This window comes from Drosophila miranda, chromosome XL, assembly GCF_003369915.1.
Source record: "Drosophila miranda strain MSH22 chromosome XL, D.miranda_PacBio2.1, whole genome shotgun sequence".
NCBI classification, from domain to species: Eukaryota; Metazoa; Arthropoda; class Insecta; order Diptera; family Drosophilidae; genus Drosophila; species Drosophila miranda.
In genome coordinates this window covers 20,442,103-20,465,331 of record NC_046673.1, presented here as the reverse complement: position 1 = coordinate 20,465,331, position 23,229 = coordinate 20,442,103, and the positions used below count along the sequence as shown (strand labels likewise).

The following is a 23,229-nucleotide window of genomic DNA, read 5'->3' as shown; positions in this document are numbered from 1 at the left end:
TGCTCTGCCCTACCCTGCCCGGACGTTGTAATTACATATTAAGGAGTCTTTCTCCAAAGTCCTGTTTCAGACAACCCAAGGCAGATTAGCCCTGCCTGGTTCCTCTCAAGAGTGCTCCACCCACCAACACCAACTGCGGCAATAAAATACAACATCCAGAAAACTTTATGGTCCTGGCCCATAAATGTTTGTCTTTGCAACTTCAATCCCCAGCGGGACAATTTCCACAAATGTGTTTCATTGTTGTGTATTTTATTTTCGGCTAGTTTATAGTTTTAGTTCTAAAAAAAAAAATAATATGAATTATATACTTTTTGAAGAAGTGGCTATGCGATGAACGTTGAGGATTATGTGGGGAGGAAAGATTGGAGCCGGAGGACATTCAAGTGTTATACCCATTTATCGGAGAAAGTCTTTTAACCAAATGTTTAATTTCCTTTTACTTCCTCGTTCAATAATCGATACTCATCGGCAGACAGTCCGTTGCACGATTCTTAGATCTGTCCACTGAGGCCCTCATCGAAATCGGAGCTGGGTGGCGCGTCCTTGACATCGGCCCTCACCGTGTACTCCTTGTCGTTGACAGTGTAGTAAATGTTGAAGTACCGCCCCGTCTGGATCCTCATGGCAAAGTAGCCGCTCTGGCCGAGGTCCTTCGCAGTACGTTGGTAGACCACATGCCCGCTGCTGAGGATGACGCGCAGCTCCTGGGATCCATCATCGTTGCGGCGCACGTTCTGCCTGAGGATCTGGACCAGCTGCGTCTGCGACTGGGACTGGGACTGGGGTCCACGGAGCTGGGAGCTGGGCTTCAGGCCGGGTAGCTGGATGAGTGGCTCGCAGCGACAGCTGAGCTTCTGGGTGAGCGGGCATTGTTGATTGCTGGGACTGACATCGGTGATGGGTACGGGTACGGGAACGGTTGTCGCCACCACTGGGGTCAGTCCGCCCAGGCCCAGGTTGCCCAGATTGCCCAGATTGATGCCGCCCAGAGTGCCAAAGCCGCCATTGAGGTTGCCCAGACCCAGGCTGCTGATCAGGTTGGGCAGACCGCCCACCAGGGTGCCAATGATGGGCAGATTCTGGCCGAAGTTCTGTCCGAAGTTGGGCAGCCAGCCGGTCTGCGGCTGGCCCTGGAGATTGCCATTGGAGGCCCCCGGTTGTACCACGGTGATGGGCTGCAGCTGCTGCAAGGGTTGCAGTTGCTGGAGCGGTGGCAGGGGCTGTAGCGGCTGCAGCGGCTGCAGGGGAGGATTCACATTGACCCCATCGTAGAAGATGGGGAAATTGCCTCCGGTGCTGGCGGCGGCGCCAACATTGCTGCCCTGCAATTGAGAAGCAAGCCAGGGGTTGTACTAGGGATGCCACAAGAATGTTCACTATTTATTTATGGTATTATGGTGCATATAGAATGTCTAATGGAAATCGAAACTTCTTTGCATGGGGGCGTAACAGCCAGCGAATTTTGCCCTTAAATTGTATCCCAAAAATCTTATCAGACAGACAGGAGTAGGTTTGTTTTATCTTTTTGAGAGATCCTCCTGGGCGGACAGATATCTCCCAAGAATTTTGGGAAAGCTTACACCTTTTTGCTCCTCGTAGATCCCCAATCCTTAAGCCCAATCTCACTTACCAATTGACGTTTATCGCGTTTATCTGTGGCCTCCTTTATGTCTTTCAAAGGTTTCCCGGTGGTGGTTCTCATGGGTTCCTTCGTTGTGGCAGTCTGTGCCACGACCACACATACCACAGCCATCAGGATGAGGAATCTCAAACTCAATATACCTTCCATGATGTCTCTTCTAATACAGTTCTAACTATTTCTATATCTTCGATATATTTTTCAGTTTTCTTTTGATCTTTTCCGATCTTGTTTGAAGCGTTCCTGAGTTGATTTCGCTTTGATCTCAACCTCGAATCGGAATCTTCTTATATATGGTCTCTTTGGTAACAGATTTCAAAAGCGTTTATGATATTCCATCGGTTTTGTTTTCTTACTTTTGTTGGGGTGCGGTTAATGGAACCTGATTTGGCCAGAATCTTAATTGTTCTTAATAAGGATTTAAGAACTGGATTCTACACAAGAAGTGGGTCAAATGTTAATATCGAGTGCTGCACTCTTGTGTATGTATATATATAACAAATTATATGGGCATTTAAAATGCTCCTCAGATTTTCGGAAGAGCTTTATTGTTAAGGTGAGAGCATGGGATTAAATCGATTAAATGAAAATTAATACCACATCACTCTGACAACAATAGACCCATAAGCACAAATCTGTGGTCCTGATTTAGATACCAAAATAATGCAGAATTGTGTATTCAAATGAGTCATTGTTAGGCAACCCTACTGGAATTCAACCCTTTTCATCCCTGAAGGACCAGAGCACAGCACCCAGCAGCACCCAGCAGCACCCAGCACCCAACCGCATCACACGCCTCTCCATAGAATTTCCCAAATTAATTTCTGTTAATATTTTGCGCTCCTTCAGTCTCAGCTTCAGCTTCAGCAGATTAACTTCACCTTGGTGCACTTGCCACTTTGCCATGTAGCAGCCGTAAACAATTCCGCATAAGACTCTTGAAATAATTGGGTAATGAGATACTGCTGTGTATGTATGAGCTGCAAAGTAAAATTAATTCGAAGATAAGTATGACTATTTTCAATGGAAACCACATGCCGTACAAGCGGAGCTAAAAGTTTGCCAGACACTCGAAAAATAGCAATTTTAAGCTGAAATTTTGTACAGTTGATCATAATGGTTCTTATATCCATACATATATATGTATATATATATGTATTTATTATATATGTACATGTATAATTTCAAGGCGCAGGCGGGTCATATTCTGGTTCCACGCCAACATTCCGCCTCCAGTGAAAAAAATATTTAATCTATAATTTATTTTCATACAGACTTTTTATATTTTATCGATAAAAGATGAGTTAAAGTAATTATTTCGAATTTGGATAAATTATTTTGGCTCAATCCGAAGACTGTCAAAAATATAAGAACGATCTTGTTATTAAGAAAATACATATTTTATTTTTAATCATATCAAAGGACAACACTGATTTAAAGTTCATAAATCCGCTTCAATCCGATCACTTTTACTTAAACTGCTAAAAACGAAAACAAAAAATACAAAGACGAATAAATTGGACAAATGAAAATGGAAAAAAGAATACAATATATACACATATGTAGAATGGTACTACTACTCGTACGGTAAAAACTATCTCATAGATAGCAAAAACATCAAAATATGTCAATAATAAAGGAAAATAAAGAGATTGCGAATTCATAAAGGAAATATATGAAGTTCTGCTATTATCCTCCGAACTTAAAAAACTTGTTCCAATTAAATCATTTTCATCCTGTATTCCTAAGTCTAAAAATCAGGCTTCACTTAATTATTTACCAACTAACAGAATATCATTTTGATAAATTAATTGCAGTTATTAAGAAAATATTTCCATGTTGGCTGTCGCTCCTTTCTCAAAATTAGAAAAGACAAATTTTTATTAGATTGGAAATAATCTTCAATATTGACAAATTTAAATTGGATTAAGTATACTATTTTGGGGCCTCAAAATATGGATTAAAGATTGTACATAAATTTGCACATACCTATGTACATGTGTCCTTGACAAATTGCCTTGGGGGCCATGTCCAGCGGCATTCACCAAAAAATCAAATCAAATTAAACTTGTACCCAAAAAAAAAAAATAAAAAGGAAAGCAAGGAAGGAAGAAAATATAACGAAACAGGAACAGGGAGAAGCAAGGAGGGGGAAAATGTTTCGTTTGCATGGAAATTTGTGTGAGAGATTTTCAATTTTCTTTGGTTCCGTGCGGGAGGGGGAGGGGGAGGGGCAGGGGAAATGTACTGGGACAACTTGTTTGACAGCCGCTTGCTGTTCTCGATGCCATCGCTGTTGTTGTTGCTGCCGCTGCCGCTGCCGTTGTGGACTCATAAATCAAAAAAGTTTTTGACAAATTGCACATTAAAGACCACCCCTCCCTTGCTTTGTGTGTGGGTAAGTGTTAGTTTCGTTCTGGCTTTCCTTCAATTAAATAGAAATTGAACTAAAAAATCTCGTTTCAAATTGATATTGCTGCTGCCCTTGAAAGTGTCCAGAAAAAATCAAACCACAAAATAGCAACACGCCACAGAGGCAGTCAATCGATCGGTTCAAATGCCGTTGGCGAGGCGGCTAAGGCGAGAAGAGGCGTTGGACCGGTTTTAAGAAAATCAAGCTTTAAAAATATCTCACGAAATAAAGTATCTTTTATGACACACGACAGCAACAAAATCACACAAGAAGATGCAGGAGATGCCAAAGAAGAAGCGCCAGATAAACGAAGAAAGTAGAAGAAGAGGAGCAATCAGAAGAAATCACAATATGGTCCTTGTTCCGACTAAGGCGATACCCTAACTAGATTTGGAAAAACTATTGCCAAAAACCAACAAATATATTATCTCACAGCTTGTTGTTCCTGTGCGAAATAATTGGAATAATTCTTTGAAGTTTCGAAGGATAATAGTCGTCCAATTTGAGGCAGATATTTTTCAAATTGTGGGCATTTTGGACATCAATTTCTTAGGCAGAAATTCGTATGTTCCCTAGATGAATCCGCAATGAATTAATCTCGTTTTTATCCTTTGATCCTACAGATGCTCAAAAAAGTATAGTTAAATGCTTTTGATATATGATAATAAAATTTTTCTAAACACTATACAAATAAGGTATTATTGTCTGATAAAGCATACTCTTCCAATTTTAAAATAACGGGGCATCAAAAGCTTCATCCTCGCCGCCCCCGCATACCCTGCTGCTGCTGCGTCATCATCATCATTATCAACAGCAGCGTCTCTGTTCCGCGACTCGGGCTGCAGCTGCGACCACTGGTTTCCCCTCCATCACCTCCATCACCTCCACCATTCACCGTCCACCAAGTACTCGTATTTTGCTCAACTTGAAAATCTCATTATAAATGATGTACTTCAAATGACCAAGAAAAAAGGAGTGTAATAAATAAAGAACTAGAATGAAATAGGACAAATAATGAATCCCTTTGACTAGACTGCCAACAAAAGGTGAAGGGTCATAAGGAATCCAAGTAAGTGTCTCTGGGAAGTGCCTCCGCTACGAAATGCTTCTACTTGGACAAGCACTCGGTCAGAATCAATTTGGTGCCAGCAATCGAATCAATCCGATAATATCCCATCTATAGAATAAGCCAATGAACTTGTATAAACACAAAAAGCAAAAAGATACGAAGAAACACACACGCTCACACACCAGCACACCCACACCCATACCCATACCCACAGACAATGAAACAATTATAAACTTTATAACAATCCTGCACCTGAGCCCTTTCACATCTTTATTGGGTGATTTTCATCATCTTTCAGGATTGTAAAATTCACTTTAACCCTTGCAAAGGCCAAGCGGTCGAAAGTGTGGGTGTCATAATATAATGTTGCAGAAATTCAATAGTAAGAAAAATATACCAATCAGTAATAAATATCCTTCGTGCACCTATTTATTGAGAGAAATAGTCTTTAAATTTGAAGATCTTCAATATAAGAAGAGTATTGTTAGTAAGCTTGACATATTTGTACGATTATAAAAGCTTTTTTAGTGATAAAATATATATTTTAAAAATTCCAAACTGTATTTTAGAACTTGAAAAGATTTCATTGTTGACGAATTAAAACAAATCCCTTAGTGAAACTTTGGCCTTATCTCTTTGTACTTCCGTTGAGAAGTTGATTTACATATGTACGTATAGGAAAATGATTAAAAACTTTTATCTGGGGAATGATGCCCAGTGACCCACAGAAGGGTTGAGCAGAAGCAAAGCTTTATTTTGATCCTCTTTCATTCCGTTGGCCCCTCTCTCTGTCTCTCTCTCTCTCTCTCGTTCGCTGTTCCCATTTCTCCGCGCGTCGCATAACGGTATTATAACAATGAGAGAATAAAATGTTTCTGGTGTCTAAAGTGCTGTTGATTAAATCGATGATGCAGTCGATGCTGCTGCTGCAGTTGCAGTTGCAGTCACTGTCAGCGTCAGGGCCTCAAGCGTCAAGCTTTTTCGATTCGTATAAATACAAGTCTGAGCCTTTTGGCAGCGAGAGACGGCAAAGAAAAGTGCCCGCAGTCATGACATCAAACAGAATACGGCTCGTCCTGCCACTGGCCATGTTGCTGGCGACACTAATCCTGGCCAAGAGCTCTGTCCAGGCAGCACCAGTCGAGGAGGTGGATGTGAACGTGGACGTGAACGTGGACAAGGGACAGAGCCAGAACCAGAACCAGTTGAGTTCGACACTTGAGAAGGACAGGCAACGCATCGACTGCAAATTGACTTTCGATGCGGCGACAATGGGCTCGTTAGGCTGCCACGATGAGATGGACATGGGACAGGAGGCGGAGGCTGCTGTGGCGGATGCTGCTGTGGCAGAGTCTGGGGCAAGTAGCACGGCTAATAAGCCGGTCCAGCTGCAGCGCCACTTGAAGTCCCCCGACAGTCAGCCCATCTATGAATTACAATTGGTTGTTTGGCCCAGTGACATTGAGGATGGTGATGACTTCAATCCACTAGAGGACAGTACCACCACCACAACAACAACAACAAAACCAACACCAACAGCCACCACAACACCAACACCAACAACCACAAAAACAACAACCATAACACCACCCACTACCACAACAGCAACACAAATCTGGCCTTTGTATGAGGATCAATTGGTTGTATTTCCGCAAATGGACTTTGAAGAGGAAAATCTTGATTATTTCTTGGATGAAGCGGCCCCAGCACCAGCTCCACCATCAATTTCTTCAACCACTGCACGTCCCAGGCCCATAGATCCCACTGGCACGACAACACCAACACCCACTTATGTTGTTGAAAATTATCACGTCATACATCCCAATGGAACCGAAGAGTACAAGTACGTACCACACATTCCACAATACAGAAAAAGACAGAGAGAGAGAGTAAACATTTTAAATATTTTTTTAATTATATTATAAATATATTTCGCTTCTACAGATTGGTGTTGAGCAACGGCCTGGCGAACTACAAGAAACTGTACACGAAACGCGTGGGCGAACAGCTGATCAATGTGCAGGAGGGCTACAACTCGGTGCCCATCGCAGGTCGACGCAATCTGATACAAACGCAGTATTTCATTGCCGATGAGCGTGGATACAATGTCTATAAGAGTGAGTTAGTTGGCGGTTGGGGGGTGGCTGTGGCTCCCAAAAATCAACCGTCATTGTCATTGTCTATTTCCTTTTCCTCTCTTCAGTTGAGCAAAACTATCATCAGCCAGGGTTGCCCAAACATTTGCATTACAAAGCCACAAAACCATCCAATATGTGAGCAAGGATGAGAAGGATTCTAAAATGCGCGCTGCACAGTGGAACTACATAAAAGTATAATTTTTTTTTTTTTTTCTTTTGATAAACTATAATATAATAGGTCCCAAATAAATTGCGATTAAAACAATATGGGCTATTATTGAATGGTATATAACCATAAGAAGAATCAATGCAGCATTTAGCAATTATTATACAAATAATACAAAGGGACTCCTAATATATGAAAAAATGATTATATCGTGTATTCAACGAGTCTAATTTGACTGCATTTTTTAGCGAAATTAAAGCATAGCTGATCATGAGATCAAAGGAACTAGAGGAACCATATGTGTACGAGATAATTAAATAAATAAAATGAAATACAACTGAGGTATCCTTTGGTCTGTTTAGCGGCATTAGGGTTTCTACACTTTGGCTTGAAAATTTTGTAATATTTAATTTAATATTTGACCCACTGTTCACTTTTGGCTACGGCAAACGAATGAAGAAATAAAATGTAATGCCCACAAAATGATTTGCTGTTTTTTTCGTTGGCTCTTATGGCTGTCTGTTTGTGTTGCTTTTGTTTTCCTACCGATGGCATACCCTTCCTGAAGGTATTATAATATTGGTTAAATTTTTGTCTCTCTACAAATGTTGTTTGTGCTTTTCAAGGTCTTTAGACATTGCGCTCAGTCTTATGTTGGAGAGAATTGGCTATCGAGATATATTGACAAATATTTTGTGTTCATTGCTTAATGACAAATGGCATAGAATCTGTCCAATTTGTAAAATAAATCACTTTTCAAAGCTTGTATTATATTAAAAACTAGCAGAGATTTGATGCTTCACATAAGACGTATGAATATTAAGTATGATTCCCTAAAGAATGATTATCGGATTACCATGATGGAAGGTATGAAAATTAGCACTCAAATTTGAGATCTTTAGTTGAAATCTATTGATCTTCAAGGGTATATGGACTTTGGTATGCCGGGGCTATGATTGCTGGACTCCAAACTCGCTTCTTGCTCTTTGCCTCCCCTTTGAATGTCCTGGATTCCGCTTAGGATTGTTGTTTTTTTCCGTTTGAGTATTATTCTATTTGCTGTTGCTTTCTCAATCGCACCGATGCTGATTGCCATCTTTTGAATATGCTTGTTGTTCTTGCTTGTGCTGTCACATTTGGCGCCCCGAGGGTCCTCGTCCTCGTCCGCGTCCCCGTCCCAGTACCCGTTCCGCCCGAGAATTGGATGGCAATGATGCTGCTCCTGATGATGCCATTTAGATGCATATCAAAGTGCGAGTATCTCACTGTTCTGTTGCCCAATCCTTTTCGCATTTTTGCATATGTATTTATTTATTTATATACTTTTTGCTTTGTGCCCAATGCCGCTGCCTCTGCTGCCGCCTTTGTTGTTTCTTTCAATTGTAGTTTATGGCTTTCAACCCGCTTCTTGGCACATCCCCCCTCTCGTCCGATTTCCTCCCTTTTCTCCACACTCTTAGCACTCGTTGTTTGTTGTTTATGCCGCAAAGTTTTCCTGGTCCTTGGGCGTCAGCCTGTTGGCAGCTGTGCAAAGTTTTTGGGTCTCGGGTTATGATTATTTAAAGTCTTGTTTGCTTCTATTTTATGTATATGTCGCTCGATTCCAATGATTACCCCTGAATATGTATTTAAAAGATGATTTCAATGGAGTATTGGCCAAATTTTGTGGCATACCAGTACTCGTATTTACTTTTTGGGTTCACAATTAAATTGATGGAAAGAAGACTTCAAACAACCCGAAATAAATAAGTGGTTGAACAATTTTGGGTCTACAGTTAATTACTGTGGGAACTCTATTTGGGGAGAGCTCTCTTGGGTGATCAGAAGCCATTTGTATCCGCCGCTATATCTCTACCTTTTACTTGTTTTTTCTAATGAAGTACTCCTTACTTGCTTCGATCAATTCGAAGGAAAGGACGAATCAAACAAGATAACGAAAATGTGCGTGTGAGCATGTCGCCATGACGTGAATCTCAATAACGAGAGGAACGAATTGAACAAAGACAAGACTCGTGCTTTATTTTTTTTTTTACTAAGTAACCAAGAAACAAAATATGTACTCAAGTTTTATTGTTTTGAATTAACATTTAAAAAAAAAAACGAAATATTTTGAAGTAAACTTTATTGCGGTCCTTGGTGCTCGAGTGGTTTCCAGTTTTGCAAACTTTGGTCGATTTGCAAGGCTTATGGCCGGTAGCCATGTTCGATCCATGCCACTCCCTTCCGCTCCCCTGCGATGGCTGTGCTCGCCACTAAGCCTCCTGAGGTACATGCGCAGAATTGTATCAGGAGAGGAGTCTTCAGCATCTCCGCGTCTCATCAGCGTCTCTTCTGTAGCTTTCTTCATCAGTGTCGTAGCGGTCTCGTGTCCACTGGGCCTACCAAATCGTTTGATAACGCTGTTGTTACTATCGACAAAAATGGCAGGAGAGTCAATGGGGACTAGAGGTGAGATTTGCAGACTACTTACCTAGACATTTTGTTTCGTCGGTTTTGATTGGAATACAACAAATAATTTCGGATTTGAACGTGACAACTCTCTGCTTGAAAATGAAAATGGGGAGTAAATAAGCAAGTGCCACACAAATTATTACTTGGCCTACTTTGGCTCTAAAAATGTACGGACATTCGCCAACGGACTATAAAATCAAATCCGTAACTATTGAAAACTGTTTGAAAACTGATATGGGGATTGATTAGAGCAAATATTTAATAGAAATATCAAACACTATACAATAAATATAATATAATTTAGTTTAAATATTAAATATATTTATTGTAATTAATTTAAATCAAAGAGTCCCTCTCCATTGTACAAGTTCTCAGAGGAAACCCTTATACTTATCAACGTTTTCTAGAAAACGCAGATGATTTTTGCTAATTTCTGGATGGGAGGTATACATTTTATAAACATCTCAGATGGAACGGTTCTGCTCCATTTACTGTAAATTAAGCAACGAATTTTAGTCAGAGAGAAAACGAGTGGGAGGGTACAACGGAGAGGGTAGTATCCCATGTCCTTGCCCATTTACAATTATATGCAATTATTTAAGAGTCTCGAGGGCAACCCTTTTCCGGTTCTTATTGCTGCTGCTGTTGCTACTGTTGCTGTTGTTGCTGCTGTTTCTGTTGTTGCCGCCAGCTCGTATATCCGTTTCGTGTCGTCTTGGTCGTCCGTCGTTCGCTTTACGGCCTTTGTAATTATCACTTTAATGAACTTTGCTAGTTTGATAGCGAGACCCATGCCACCCGTAAAGGTGGGCCCCCCAATAATGGGGCCAATGGATGCGCGCAGCGAGAGAGATGAAGCGCTACGTGCAGAACTTCTCCGGCTCTGGGGTGGGTGGCAGCACTGCCTTGGGTCTTTCCACTGTTCCGATGTGGGTCCCGGTCCCTCCTCTGCACACCGCCTTGGCTCTTCACCGTCGTGCTCGTACTCCCACTGCTCAGCCATTTGCCATCGCTTTGTGCCTTTGGTTTTTATTAAGGAATAAAATTAGTGAGCGCGTGCCGGGAACGCCAAAAATGCCAGTTGCAGTTGTTTTTCCCGACCCCACTGCTGCCACTGCCCTCTGCGCCTCGTGCTGCCTGGAAGCCTGCGTGCCACCAGAGGGAAGCAAAAGGAAACGGAAGCAGCGGTAGAGGCTGTGGCTGTGGCAGTGGCAGTGGCAGTCGCTGCAGCCATAGAAGGAGAAGCAATACTCGTAGTTGAGGCAGCAGTCGACAGCGGATGAAGAGGATGGTGTGGCAGTGGCGATCAACTAATGCGGCAGGTAGAACAAAAACAAAAGTCAATGTTTTTGGAGACCGAAGTATTTTGTACGCTTGCAGTTGCATCGCTACTACTCATTCGTAGATTGATATATTTGTAATACTTGAGGAATGGCCAACTCATGGACACGGGTATACCCAATCAGCTATGGATGCTGCCAAGGAGTCTATAGAATCGAAAATGGTCTGTGCAAGGGTATAAACAGCTCAGGAAGAAGAAAGAGCCTTACTCCCGTGTTCGTCAGCCAAGGAGGGAGCCAAGCTAAAGCAATATGAAACGAATGTGCACAAAATAATGCCAGATAAACGCGCCAATTTTCAGTAGGAGAAAAACAACAACACACACTAAACAAGTGCACCGTGAGAAAATAAAAATGTTTTAAAATATACAAACACTCGGATTTTGAACGAAATCGAAACCTCGGTACCTTGGGTATTTGTCAGGATTTTGCGGATGATCTGGTTTTAATCTCATCTAAAGATACATATATCGTCCTGGATTACGGAATTCCCAATACCGGATCCGTAAACTTTCCTCAAGATAAGTTTTCCCCGCAGTGTGCGGAGGGTGCAAAAATAGAGGAAAACTTAAATCGTTGGCCCAGGGAAAAAGAGAGAGCGCCAAGGGGGGAGCACAATATGCTGTTGCGCCCTCGTTCAGGCAGGGATTAATTATCGTATAATTATATATGCTGGGGATCACCATTAAATCGGGCAAATAAAACTTTCAATCCGGGCAAAAGAAAGAAAAACTAGAGCTGGCTGTCTGACAGAAAGCCACACAAAACGGACAGACAGATGCCAAGTGTGAATGCGAGAAATGTAAAGTCTGGCAACGAGAATGATGGAGGGGCCTGGAGGAGACTGGAGGGGAGCAATGAAAATGGCGTGCAAATGAAATTGCTGGGAAAATACAAATTGAAATGCAGAAATGGCCCGGCCAAGCCCGGCCAGGCCCGGCCAGGACAAGCTCTGCGTGTGCCGCCCTGCCTCCCCCTTGTCGTGGTTCATTTTTCACTGGAACGGCAATTAATCATAAAAACAGATTTTTACACGAGCTGACTTCATTTCCCTTTCTGCCCTCCTGTCCTCCTGTCCTTCTGCCCTCCTGCACCCCTGACACTCTCACACTGCACTTCTGCACTCCTTTGCGGCTCATACATATGGATCCACCGATATACATATGTATGTGGGTCCTTCGTCTCTCCTCGAGCCCATAAAATATGCAAAATATCTTGTAATGTGTTCATCAATGTGCGTGAGTATCTGCCGTAGCGTCCGCGTCCCCGTGTGTGTGCTGCAACATGGCCTGGCCACTGTTCGGTGCCCCGTTTCGTTTGGGCTTTTCTCTGTCAGTAAAATAAATTCATTGAATTAACAAATAGCTTCATGTTCATTTTGCACCAGAGAGCGAAAAAAAGAAACAATTAACAGTGCCCGGACCTGGGATTACGACTACGGGGATACCCGTTAAGCAACATACATAATTCCTCCTCATGCGAAATCATATGAAATCTTGTGAAAGATCAGCAAATATCAGCTAAGGACTTGAAGAAAATTCTCGATGAATGGGAGTTTGTAGGCTATATATTCTTCGATCTAAAAATTACCTTAATTCAATTGTTTCGCCTTCTGTCAGTGGTTTTAAATATTCTTGAAGACTTTGCTAGCAACAGTCAATTCTGTTCCCCATCACCACCACAGGGCGCTTTTCGGGAAAGGTGCTCCAACATGTGATCCTGCTCAGGGTGATACCCTACGATGCCGTGGAGTCTTTGGACTTAAGAAATATAATTTGCATGCTGGAAACAGTGAAACCCACATCGAATCGAAGAAGAACTTTCTGTAATTACCGAAATGGTTTCGCCACATGGGAAGCATCGAATATCACAAATAATTAATTATTATTTTCGGTCGTCAAAGCTTTCCTCTCCCCGTCACATAGATCCTTGCGAATACAATATACCCTAAACACTATACGATAGCCGGGTAGGAAACATGTTTTGTGCCCAACGCCTGTTTGCGGGATTTCGTTACACAGCGACATACGGGAGTTTTTATTATAAATTTATTTTTTTGTACTCGTATACACACACATACATACATACGAGTATGCGTATAGGAATATTCTACCTCTGCATAACCTGAAAATCCCTTCCTAGAACTGCCGAACGTCGGGGTAAAGTTGATGTTAACGGCGGATGGGTAGAGGTTGGATTGGGTTTTGTGTGAAATGCTCTTAGTGGATTTTCGTTAAAAATTTAAATTTATTCCACAGTTGTTATGTGGTTGGAAATTCCCTCCGTTTTTTTTGGCATTGCCTTTTTTCTGGTGGCAGCTTTAGAATAATTGGTGGGCCCGTATTTATCATCGGAGCAGGTCCGTCTGTCTCTGGATTGTCCGAGCATGCTCTGTAATCAGTCCATAAATGGCAATAGTTTCCAGAACTAGCTGAGATTCTCCACCGGGGGATGGTAGAGTAATGATAGGTAAATGATGGCAAAGCTGCACTAAGCTGTAATCCGTTATTAAAACAAACAATTAAACACAGAGTATGGAGCTGTTACTTAGTTATTATGATCGTCATACAATATATAATTTCAAGCTCTATGTAGACACAACATGTGACTTAATATCAATTTCATAAACACAAAAGAAGTGTGGTCTGGACTAAGTACTCCCAATATGTTGCTCAGAGATCAGATCAGAGATCCTTGGGAATCCAAGCCAACATGGAAAGCGAATGTACCTCGGGGCGCAATCAGCCCAGAGACCGTCATTCAATTTGGAATGTTTATTCCGTGCATGAAATTCGTGCGAAATTCTCTCACAATTTAATCTTGCTCAATAGGGGTATTCCATTCCACTTGCAGGCGCAGAAATGACTGATGTGAGCCGAGCGACAGTGAAAAAGTTCAACGCATAATTTGCGGCATGCTCGCTAAAATAATGAATTTCCACTTGCCTAAACAAAGGAGTGGCGCAGGGGGACAGGCGGGTGCGGGAAGCCAGCTAGTTAGTCAGTCAGACAGACAGATAGACTCCCGCCGACTTGACGGCAATTTCATTAGAGGTGCCAGCCGGCAAGCAAACAAAAATAATGGGGTAAAGAAATGCCCCCAAAAGAATGCAATTTGCTTGCAGTTCATAATTTGCTCAGGGCTGCGCAGGCACGCGAGGATGTTCCACGAAGCGTTTTCGTTTTGGGACTCAAGTAAAGAGTTTCATAAACATTTTTTGTTTTGTTTTCATGCCTTATTTTTTGACCCATTCTAAAAGAACCCATACCAATATTTGAGTTTCTCGTGCTGCATTCTTTATTTCCATATTTATATTTTTAATTAACCTTTTGCCATGCTTCATTTAGCCCGGCTAAGTCAGCCCTATGATAACTTGCTTTTTCCCCATCTTCCTGTTATTTATTTATTTTATTTTTTGATGGTTAACTTGCAGGACGGAGTGTCCTTTTTCTGCTCGCTGGATCTCTGCCTTTTGCTGCGGTCGCTGATGAACTGCACACACGAGCCCCTGCCCCGACGGACAACAGCAATGTCCTTTTAGCACATCCGGCCCACATACCACCTGGCCTGTGTCCCGCCTCCCTTGGGACCGAACCCGTGCCCTTTCCCTACGGCCGCACAGCTAAACGCGACTTTCGCTGCTTAAAAGCCATTTTTGCATTTTATATTTAATTTTTTTCGCTCGAACCCCAACCCCCAACCCCGAACCCTTCCACATCGCATCGCCCTCAACCGCTCAGCCACAAGGCTCGTCCCCTCTATACCCTTGCCAAAGGTATGCGAATAATGAGCAGGAGCTTGCCCCACAAAGCCAAAGAGTTCAGCATCGAGAGCTGAGTCGCTTGTCCCCTAGTCCATTAAGTGTTGCAACGTGAACTATTCTGACATTGCAATAGGGACGTACACAGGGGTAGGGTCGCCATTTTGCTGGCTTTGATTGCACTGCTATGTGAAGCATTCAAGCAAGAACTATCCGGATTGCTTCGCTATATCAAATGTCTGTAAAAGAAAATTATTTTTGGGGGAACAAAAATCACTTCTAAATACAGAACAATTTCTAAATTTGTATTTTGCCCGAACGATGCTTATGGCGGGGGTGGAGCAGTCCCAGATCTGATTTATACTTATACTAATTGCTTCCAAGGCATATCAAATACAAATCAATGTTCATGCATAGAAAATAATTGGTCGAATATATTGTAAGCCTGTAAAAGTGTGTAACTAAATCCTCTACTTTATCTGAATTTTAATATAAATTAAGGCAAATTTACAAATGATTTCACCATCCAGACATGTATCTCATTTCATGGGAAAAGTGGCATCAACACATGAACATCTACTCATATTTAAATAAGATACAAAACATGTTTTGGACTACAAATTAAGTTAAATTTAAGTGGATATATATTGAAGAAATAGCTTAGAATTTCAATCTTGCAAACACATAATTCCAACAAGCTTAAAATGGATGATAGGTCAGCTTTCTGTGCTCCATAGGCACATACATATTGTACGCCGTGATTATCTTTTAATGTCTTGACTAAGGTTAGGTTCCAGATACATACATATATCCAATATATTCCAAAGGGCTTCAGTCCACTCTGATCCACTGGCATATCGCATCGGACTGTGGTGGCTTTCCAAGGGTATCTGATGGCTTGGTCAGCTCCAAGCTTGTGCTGGCTTCTTGGTCCTTTTTCGGTGTCCTCTGCTCCCCTGTTTGCTCGGCCATCCTTCAGCTCTGGTTTACATTTTTTGTGTCGCTGTTTTGCCTGTTTGCTGCTGTTGCCGCAGTGGCAGGCAAACATTTTCCAGCCATTTCCCGAGCTGTGGTGTGGGCGAGGCGTTGCGGTCCCTGTCCTAGTTAAACTTTGCCTGCTTTGTCACATTTGCAATATTTATTGCCTTTTGATTATATTTCAGACAGCCACAAGGCCACCAAAAAAAAGCGCTTTGCATATACAGAATAACCTTTAAGATTTTTTGTTGGGTGATGTGTATTTAATGGAAAAACATGGGGGGGATAATGGAAAAAGCAGGCCTGGCATTGACATTGACTTGCCTGTGCCGCTAAAGACACTGAAATATTTGTAAAGTTCTTGCGGATCTTTAAGCCAGTCAAAGCTCGAATATGGGTACTTTTGAAACTGCTCGAACATGGTTTCCGGCAACTGCTTTCTTTCGGCGGCTTTTCCTCTTCTGCTGACGACTGACTCGTCCCCGCTCATCTCTTTAATAAGCGGCAAAGTTAACAAAGTTGCAGTTCAGTTAACTTTTTCTCTGTATTTGGTTTTATTCTTTTCTTTCGCACCCACCGCCCCCCTATTTCTACCGCCCTGTTGCTGTTGCCCTCCCCCTCCCTCCGCCACGAGAAAACCCAATCCATTTTCCTGCTCGTCCGCTTCCGCTTCCACATCAGCTTTTTCTCTTTTCCTCTTTTAACTGTGATTGTAAAGTTTCATTGATAATTTTAACTACCTCGGATACATGTGTCTGTCTGTCTGTCTTTCGGTCTTTGGTCTTTGGTCTTTCGGTCTCTGGATCCAGTGGGGGTTTTTCGGGCGGCAGAAGATCCTTGGTAACTGGGGATGGCGGCGTAACTTTGTGCTGAGCTGAAAAGGCGCTTTTAGTACTTGTCAAAGTTTGTTTTTATTGTGTATCTTGTATAATCACTCTCGGAATGTTAAATCGACGGTAAAGTGCATTTAACATAATATTGAAAGCCTCAAAGTCTGGTCAATCTTTCAAAAGAAAGGGATTTTCTGCATTCGTAGCCTATGGGTTCATATTCAATTAAAAATATAAACATAAGGTAAAAAAGGTTAACAAATTAGTAGGACCCAAGGGCAGCCACCACACCAAGGAACTTGTCCTCAAAAGATCTGCTCCTTTCCGTTTCTATTTTCCCTTTATTTGTTTTCCTTCTTCGGTTCGGTCGACTCGTCTTTTCAAATGCAACGACAGTGGCAAGCAATCGAGTCAAGAGACCAAGGCCGTGACCCCGGCACCCCATCCATCCAGCATCCTGCATCTCGCAATTTCTAGCAACGCCTGTTTAACGCCTTCGCCTCATAGAAGGAAAGGGCTTCCATCGTCACGAAGAAGTGTTGCTTTTATGGCAGCCAAGTTCTCGCTTCTGCAATTTCCTTTTTAATTCAATTTTCTTTTTTTCATTATAACAAATTTCCAGATTCTATTTTCCTTCCTTTTGTAGTTTATTTTACCAAGTCCTAGTAGTGGTGGAGTGCCGCTTAGCTCGATAAATCGAAGAAATCGTAGTAAAACTGAGAGTGAGAATAATCGAGTGCTCTGAGAATATACTGTGACTTGTTTTGAGCACACAAATATTTCACACACGACATTTCACAACAGTTTCGACCTCAAACCGATACACCTCGTAGGATCGTAGGCCCACAACACAGCAACAATACTCAAAATTATTTTAGTAGTATTAAATAGTAATAGTATTAGTTAAAGCAAAACTTAGAATTCGTGAGTGCAATGCAGCGCATTCGAACACTGAGCGGCCGCGAGCATGCTCGCCTCGAGAAGTGGCTGAATATCGAGGGTATCACCCTGAACCCGCGTTCGCTTCGCGACACATACTCCGATGTGCGCCCCGTGGCACAGATCCTCCAGAAGAAGTACCCGGCAATAAAGCTGCGGTTCTATACTTCGGCCAGCAGCTTCGCTCGACGTCTGCAGAACTGGCAGGTGTTCTCGTTTCGCGAACTGAAGAAACTGGGTCTCCGACTGAAGGCCAACGATCTCATACAGCTGGCCGAGGGCAGGCCAGGAGCAATCGACTGGCTGCTGTTCCGCCTGATATTCAAAGAGGAAGAGCGCCCCAAAATCAGAATCTCCTCCAAGGCTATCTCCTTGAGGGTGCTGAAGTCCTTAGAGGAGCTGAACTGCTGCTCCGATGAGCTGGGGTGCTTAGCAGCGATGAACGGCGTGGAATCTAGTTTGACTTTGGATAAGGATTGGAAGCTCTAGATCGTGTGTGGTATGTGTGTTACCTATTCAATTGGAAGCTTGAAGATTATTTATTTGGTTGTTCTTTGCAGCAGAGCTTTTACCCCTAGTATTCCTGCTCGCAGAGTGCCGACGAACTTTGTTTTGATCTTTTGATATATTTGAAATCCAATAGACTGGTCTGGCAATAAATGATATTAGTAAACGGCCTCCCACAAGCTAGCTGTCTTTAAGTTCAATTATTTCCTTGAAAAGTTTTTCTCACAAAGACTTGTATGACCGATGTCCCGATGGATTCATGATTATGCAACTCTGCGTAATTTGAACCAAAATCAAATTAATTTTGATTGCTCGGATTCCCTTTTTGGGAGCTCTGCAATTAAGCACAGCGAAATCGAATGCAATCCGACCTCAGGTTGGTTCTTTATGGGCTTTTATGTTTTATGGCTTAATAGTCGGAGGATAAAGGGAAAGAAAGGGAAAATATGCGAGCGAGCTCACGAGTAATCCTGCCAGTCAGAGGTGGATCATTGAACCCGTTTGGCGTCTGGCGTCGCATCCTCGATTCCCTGCGTAACCAATCGGGTCACTGTCTGCACTTTATAAATTTATGACGAACCTTCACACACTTTTGGGATCGGGATTTGGTATTCCATAGCAACTTCCCACATCCACATCCACATCCATTCCCATTCCCGTTCGTTTCGTCGTTCCTCCTGGACCTGGTCTCGTTTTGTTTTGTTTCGTTTCGTTTCGTTTCAGCTTTGGTTTCGTTTTCGTTCCTTAATTGCCTTTGGCCAGAAAATCCCTCCGAAAATTGTGTTAAAATGCAAAAATATGACCAGATATTCGATATGTACAATATATGCACTATACGTACCCCAAGGGGCGGGGGCTGTGACTGCGAACGAGAAGGCTGGTGGGGGGGGAGGGTGGGGTCTGCACTTGTATGTTTTATTGCCCGAATCGCTTTGCGGTAAATTTATTGCCAAATTGTCGGGCGACGGCGACGGCGACGGCGACTTTCGAAAAATCGCGAAATCTTTTCATCCCAGAGGGGAAGTGAGAACTGAAGCGGAGAGGAGAGGCGTGACTGGGGGACCCTGTAACCCACTGGCTGGGACCCATAAAATACCCAAAGTGGCGCACAAACCACTGGAAACATCTTAAATAATAAATTCATAATTTCTGCAGCTTCGACTTAATAAATTTTTATTATTTTTTAATTCGCTCTCAATGAACGAAAAAAATATTAAAAAAAAATTAAAATCATAATAATATAATATCAGTAGTCAGGGCACAGAGCGAGGTGAAGAAGAGGTAGGAGTAATTACTTGAACCCGGTCTCAGAAGCGCCCTCCCCTGCGACTCGTCGTAGCCCCCCTGGGCGTGGTGGTGCTCTCAGACGGCGAACGGGTGGTGGGGTATGGGGATGGGGATGGGGAGCTGTAGGCAGACTCTGACCGGGACTGGGAGCGTAGTCCGGGCGTCCCGCTGCTGGCCATTGGCACTTCAATGGAGCGCGGCAGATTCGGGTACACCTGAGGTGTGATCGCTGAGGGGGAAACCAAAGAAAGATGGAATTAATTAAATTGATTGCTTATTCAAACAAATAGGTATTATTATTAGTAGAGAATTGACAGAAGAAACATATTTAAATTAAATGCCAAAGGGGGAAAGTCCCCAGTTTCCCCCACTCGTCTTAAAAAAGGGATTCTCGTGTTCTCTTTTAAATTTCAAATAGTACGAGGTTGAACTTTTGTGGATCCATTAATCTACAATCTAAGTCGGCAAGCTGATCGTATTATTATATCTTTTCACACTTCACTATTGCCAAAATATGCTTCATCTTTTTTGTATCACTTTTAATATCTATCTATTAGAATCATTATCTTGTGAAATTGTTTATCATAGAATATTTTTAAGTTTAAAAGGCTCTCAGAGCACTTTAGTAAAAACACTCCCTAACAACATCCAAGCACTTAAAAAACTCATATTCGACTCGTATTCAACCATTCTTCTATACTCACATTGGTTCTGACGGTATCCAAACTGATCGGCGTTGTAGAAGACGGTGATGTATCGCCCATCCGTCATGCGATAGGAGTAATATCCGACCACCATCAAGGTCTTGACCTTGTCGATCATGGCAAAGTATCCCCGCTCGTAGCGCGCCGTTCCATCATCCAGCTCGAAGCGGTACTCGTAGCTACCATCCGGATAGCGATTGTCGAAGCGATCCAGTAGTCGCACGCCCCTGTGATCCGCCTGCCTCTCCATGTGGCTCTGTGGGTCTGCACTGAGACACTGCAGCAGGAGGACGGCAACGGAGATGGAGAGCAGCAGATTTACAGTACTAGTATTGGCCATTTTCATGTGTGAAAGAGTTTTTGAGTGGGGTAGAAAGTGTGTGTTGAGTGGGGTAGAAAGTGGGGTAAAGAGTGTGGTAGAGTGCGTGCAGGAGTGTGTTAAATAGTTGACAGATGGAGGAAAGGATGGGGTTTTATGTGTGTGTGTGTGTGTGTGTTTGGTTGGGGAATTTGGGTGCGTGTGCTGTCGCGTGTTGTTTTGTTAACAGTTTAATTCGGAAACTGCGTAACTTTGGCTTTTTATAGTCAACGACAGCAGCGGTTGAAGCATCAGCAGCAGCAGCAGCGCCAGCAAAAGCAACGACAGCAGCAGCAGCAGCAACAGCAACAGCAACAGCGAAGCCAGCGCCAACGCTACAACGTCGGCTACAACTCATGAGAGCTTCCGTCCCAGTCGCAGTCCCAGTCCCAGTCCCAGCTCCATTCCGATATCCACAGAGGGAGCCGATGGCGAAGAGTACTGCGAGAAGTGAGTGGGGAAGGGAGGTATGTAGGTACATCTGTCGGAGGAGGCATTGCCGTCAAAAATTCTCAACGCTTAATCATAAAAAAAAATCTTAATTTCATCTACTTATACACATGCTTATCTGGGGAGGGGTCGGGGCGTAGCAGAGCCGGCCCGGACAGGTTGCTAACTGGGCAATTTGGTTGCGCCCCTTTTGGCTCTCCTTCTCTCTCTCTGCCCCAACTCTGCCCCAACTCTGCTGTGTGTGTGTTTGCTTTGGGGGCTGTTCGCACCGCCGCCAAATTGGCCGAATCGATTCTCCGGCTCCCAGGGACTCGCACACTGGGCCGAGCCCAAGTCCACGCCCCACGCCCCAAGCCCCAAGCACTTGGCCAGGGAATCACTGCCTGGCAATTGATATGGCGGAGATAATCGATTGGCGGTCGGTCGATTGCTGGGGCTTTCTTTGGGTGATTGGGTGATTGGGTTTTTGGATTTTTGGGTATGGTCAGTACTCGGCTCAGTTCTACAAAACTGCTACCAAATTAACTAACTGTTTGGGCTTGTGGGCAGTGGGGCAATATATTCAAATGCATAACATTTATATTTAATCTTCATAAAGCTATTCTTTTGTGATGTCTTCTTCTTGGACAAAACCTGTGACCTGTTCAGATGATTTTTTAATGTATCGCCTCGCTTCTTTGAAGTCAAAAGGTGAACAGATCTTTAAGATATATTTAAGATCTAAAAAGATCCCAAAATAATGTATCTAGAGGTTGTCCCAAGTTTGGAATCAATCAAATTATCATCGTTGTATGTGCCACTGTGCCTGGCAATAGTGGCTAAAAATACTGCAATTTGTGCACCCTACAATTTGGCCAACAAGTACGTGCCGCCTGTCAGCGAGGGAGCGGCTTCTATGTGGAGCACCAGTGGATGCACCAGCTGGAACAGGACCTGGACCAAGAGCAGGAGCAGGAGGAGCTCCCTATGGTGCATGCCTATGGAATGAATTGTGGCGATCAAGCTGGCATCGGTGGCAGTGGCAGTGGCAGTGAGGCGTCCATTGAACGACGAGAACGGGAGCGAGACGATGGAAGCAGGGCGTCCTGTGGCCAATTAGGGCTAATTTATGATTTCAATCATTTCTTAATTGCATTTAATGTGCAGCGATTTAGCGAACAGGCAGGCCTGGGACCTGAGACCAGCCTGGTGCCTGATGGCTGCCCCGCGGGCCAATTGATGATACCAGCAAGGAGAATTAGCGGCGGGCAGAGAGGCAGAGAGGCAGAGAGCGGGGGCACTACTTGGTCAGTCGGCCAAAGTTAATGATGTGCAATTGAGCCTGGGCCCCAGAGCCATCTTCGCCGCTGATGTGCCTGCTCCTGTCGCTGCCCCCGGCTTATGCCGCTGCTCTCGGGGCAGCTGTCAATATGTCGACACGGAGTTATCGCCGTTTAATTAATTTGCCCACACCTCAAAGGTCACGCCAATGCATTAAACATGTTTCTCCCCATTCTCCCCATTCGCCCCAGCGCAAAAATTATTCATTTTTATGAAATTTATTTATTATTAATTTTCAGTTATGGCTGCTCTGCGTTCCCGGTGTTTGCTGTCTGGAGTGGTGCTGTGGAGTAGATTTATGGCCAGACCGCACTGACAGCACAGTGACAATTGCAGTCGCAGTTGGGCGAGTCACTCACTCATTCAGTCACTCATTCAGTGAGTGAGTCAGGCAGTCATTCAGCTATTCAGTTATTCAGTCGTTCGGTCAGGCAGCGCCAGGCACTCTGTCAGTCAGTCAGTCAGTCAGTCAGGCAGGCAGTCACAGAAACAGAAATGCCACAAAAACGCTCTTGCTAAACCTGGCAAAGTGGCAACATCCTGGCATAAGCTGATTTATTTTTAAACGTATTTTATCTCTGGAAGTGACAAAGCATTCATTCCAACGAAACAAAAGACAGTGCCAGTCCAATGCCCAAATTAAAATATGTACAAAAAGTGACAAAATGTTTGCCAAACTTGTTGCGCCCTACCCAGCCATGTGTACCATCTGAAGGAGATGTGAAGGTGGCATGCGGCATGTGGGGTGTGGGGTGTGGGGTGTGGGAGAAGCAGACTCAACAGCAAGGTCATTTGTTTTGTATGTCGATGACAAAGACAATGTCCGAAGGGGAATCAACAGCCAACAAGGAAAATGGCCAAGAAGGCCGCTGGGCAG

The 23,229-nt window shown here is 43.3% G+C and overlaps 4 protein-coding genes across 5 annotated transcripts; 2 read left to right on the top strand and 2 right to left on the bottom strand.

Annotated features, from left to right (window-relative positions):
• Nucleotides 1–214: 214 nt before the first annotated feature.
• LOC108152215 lies at nucleotides 215–1,880 on the bottom strand. The gene is made up of 2 exons (XM_017281388.2): nucleotides 1,634–1,880; nucleotides 215–1,325 (listed from the first exon to the last, which is right to left on the bottom strand). Exons 1-2 carry the CDS (start codon nucleotides 1,790–1,792, stop codon nucleotides 495–497), a joined length of 990 nt encoding a protein of 329 aa, XP_017136877.1. The 5' UTR covers nucleotides 1,793–1,880; the 3' UTR covers nucleotides 215–494.
• A 3,959-nt stretch (nucleotides 1,881–5,839) lies between these two features.
• LOC108152033 lies at nucleotides 5,840–7,869 on the top strand. Its single transcript, XM_017281028.2, has 3 exons — nucleotides 5,840–6,967; nucleotides 7,069–7,241; nucleotides 7,328–7,869. Exons 1-3 carry the CDS (start codon nucleotides 5,994–5,996, stop codon nucleotides 7,399–7,401), a joined length of 1,221 nt encoding a protein of 406 aa, XP_017136517.2. The 5' UTR covers nucleotides 5,840–5,993; the 3' UTR covers nucleotides 7,402–7,869.
• A 9,681-nt stretch (nucleotides 7,870–17,550) lies between these two features.
• LOC108151374 lies at nucleotides 17,551–18,416 on the top strand. 2 transcript variants are annotated; one of them, XM_017279947.2, is made up of 2 exons: nucleotides 17,551–18,225; nucleotides 18,290–18,416. In XM_017279947.2, exon 1 carries the CDS (start codon nucleotides 17,721–17,723, stop codon nucleotides 18,213–18,215), a length of 495 nt encoding a protein of 164 aa, XP_017135436.1. In that variant the 5' UTR covers nucleotides 17,551–17,720; the 3' UTR covers nucleotides 18,216–18,225; nucleotides 18,290–18,416. The 2 variants fall into 2 exon arrangements, with proteins under 2 accessions (XP_017135436.1, XP_017135429.1); XM_017279940.2 differs by having other exon boundaries at nucleotides 17,554–18,225; nucleotides 18,287–18,416.
• A 1,019-nt stretch (nucleotides 18,417–19,435) lies between these two features.
• LOC108151886 (larval cuticle protein LCP-14) lies at nucleotides 19,436–20,771 on the bottom strand. Its single transcript, XM_017280789.2, has 2 exons — nucleotides 20,225–20,771; nucleotides 19,436–19,749 (listed from the first exon to the last, which is right to left on the bottom strand). Exons 1-2 carry the CDS (start codon nucleotides 20,568–20,570, stop codon nucleotides 19,541–19,543), a joined length of 555 nt encoding a protein of 184 aa, XP_017136278.1. The 5' UTR covers nucleotides 20,571–20,771; the 3' UTR covers nucleotides 19,436–19,540.
• Nucleotides 20,772–23,229: the final 2,458 nt, after the last annotated feature.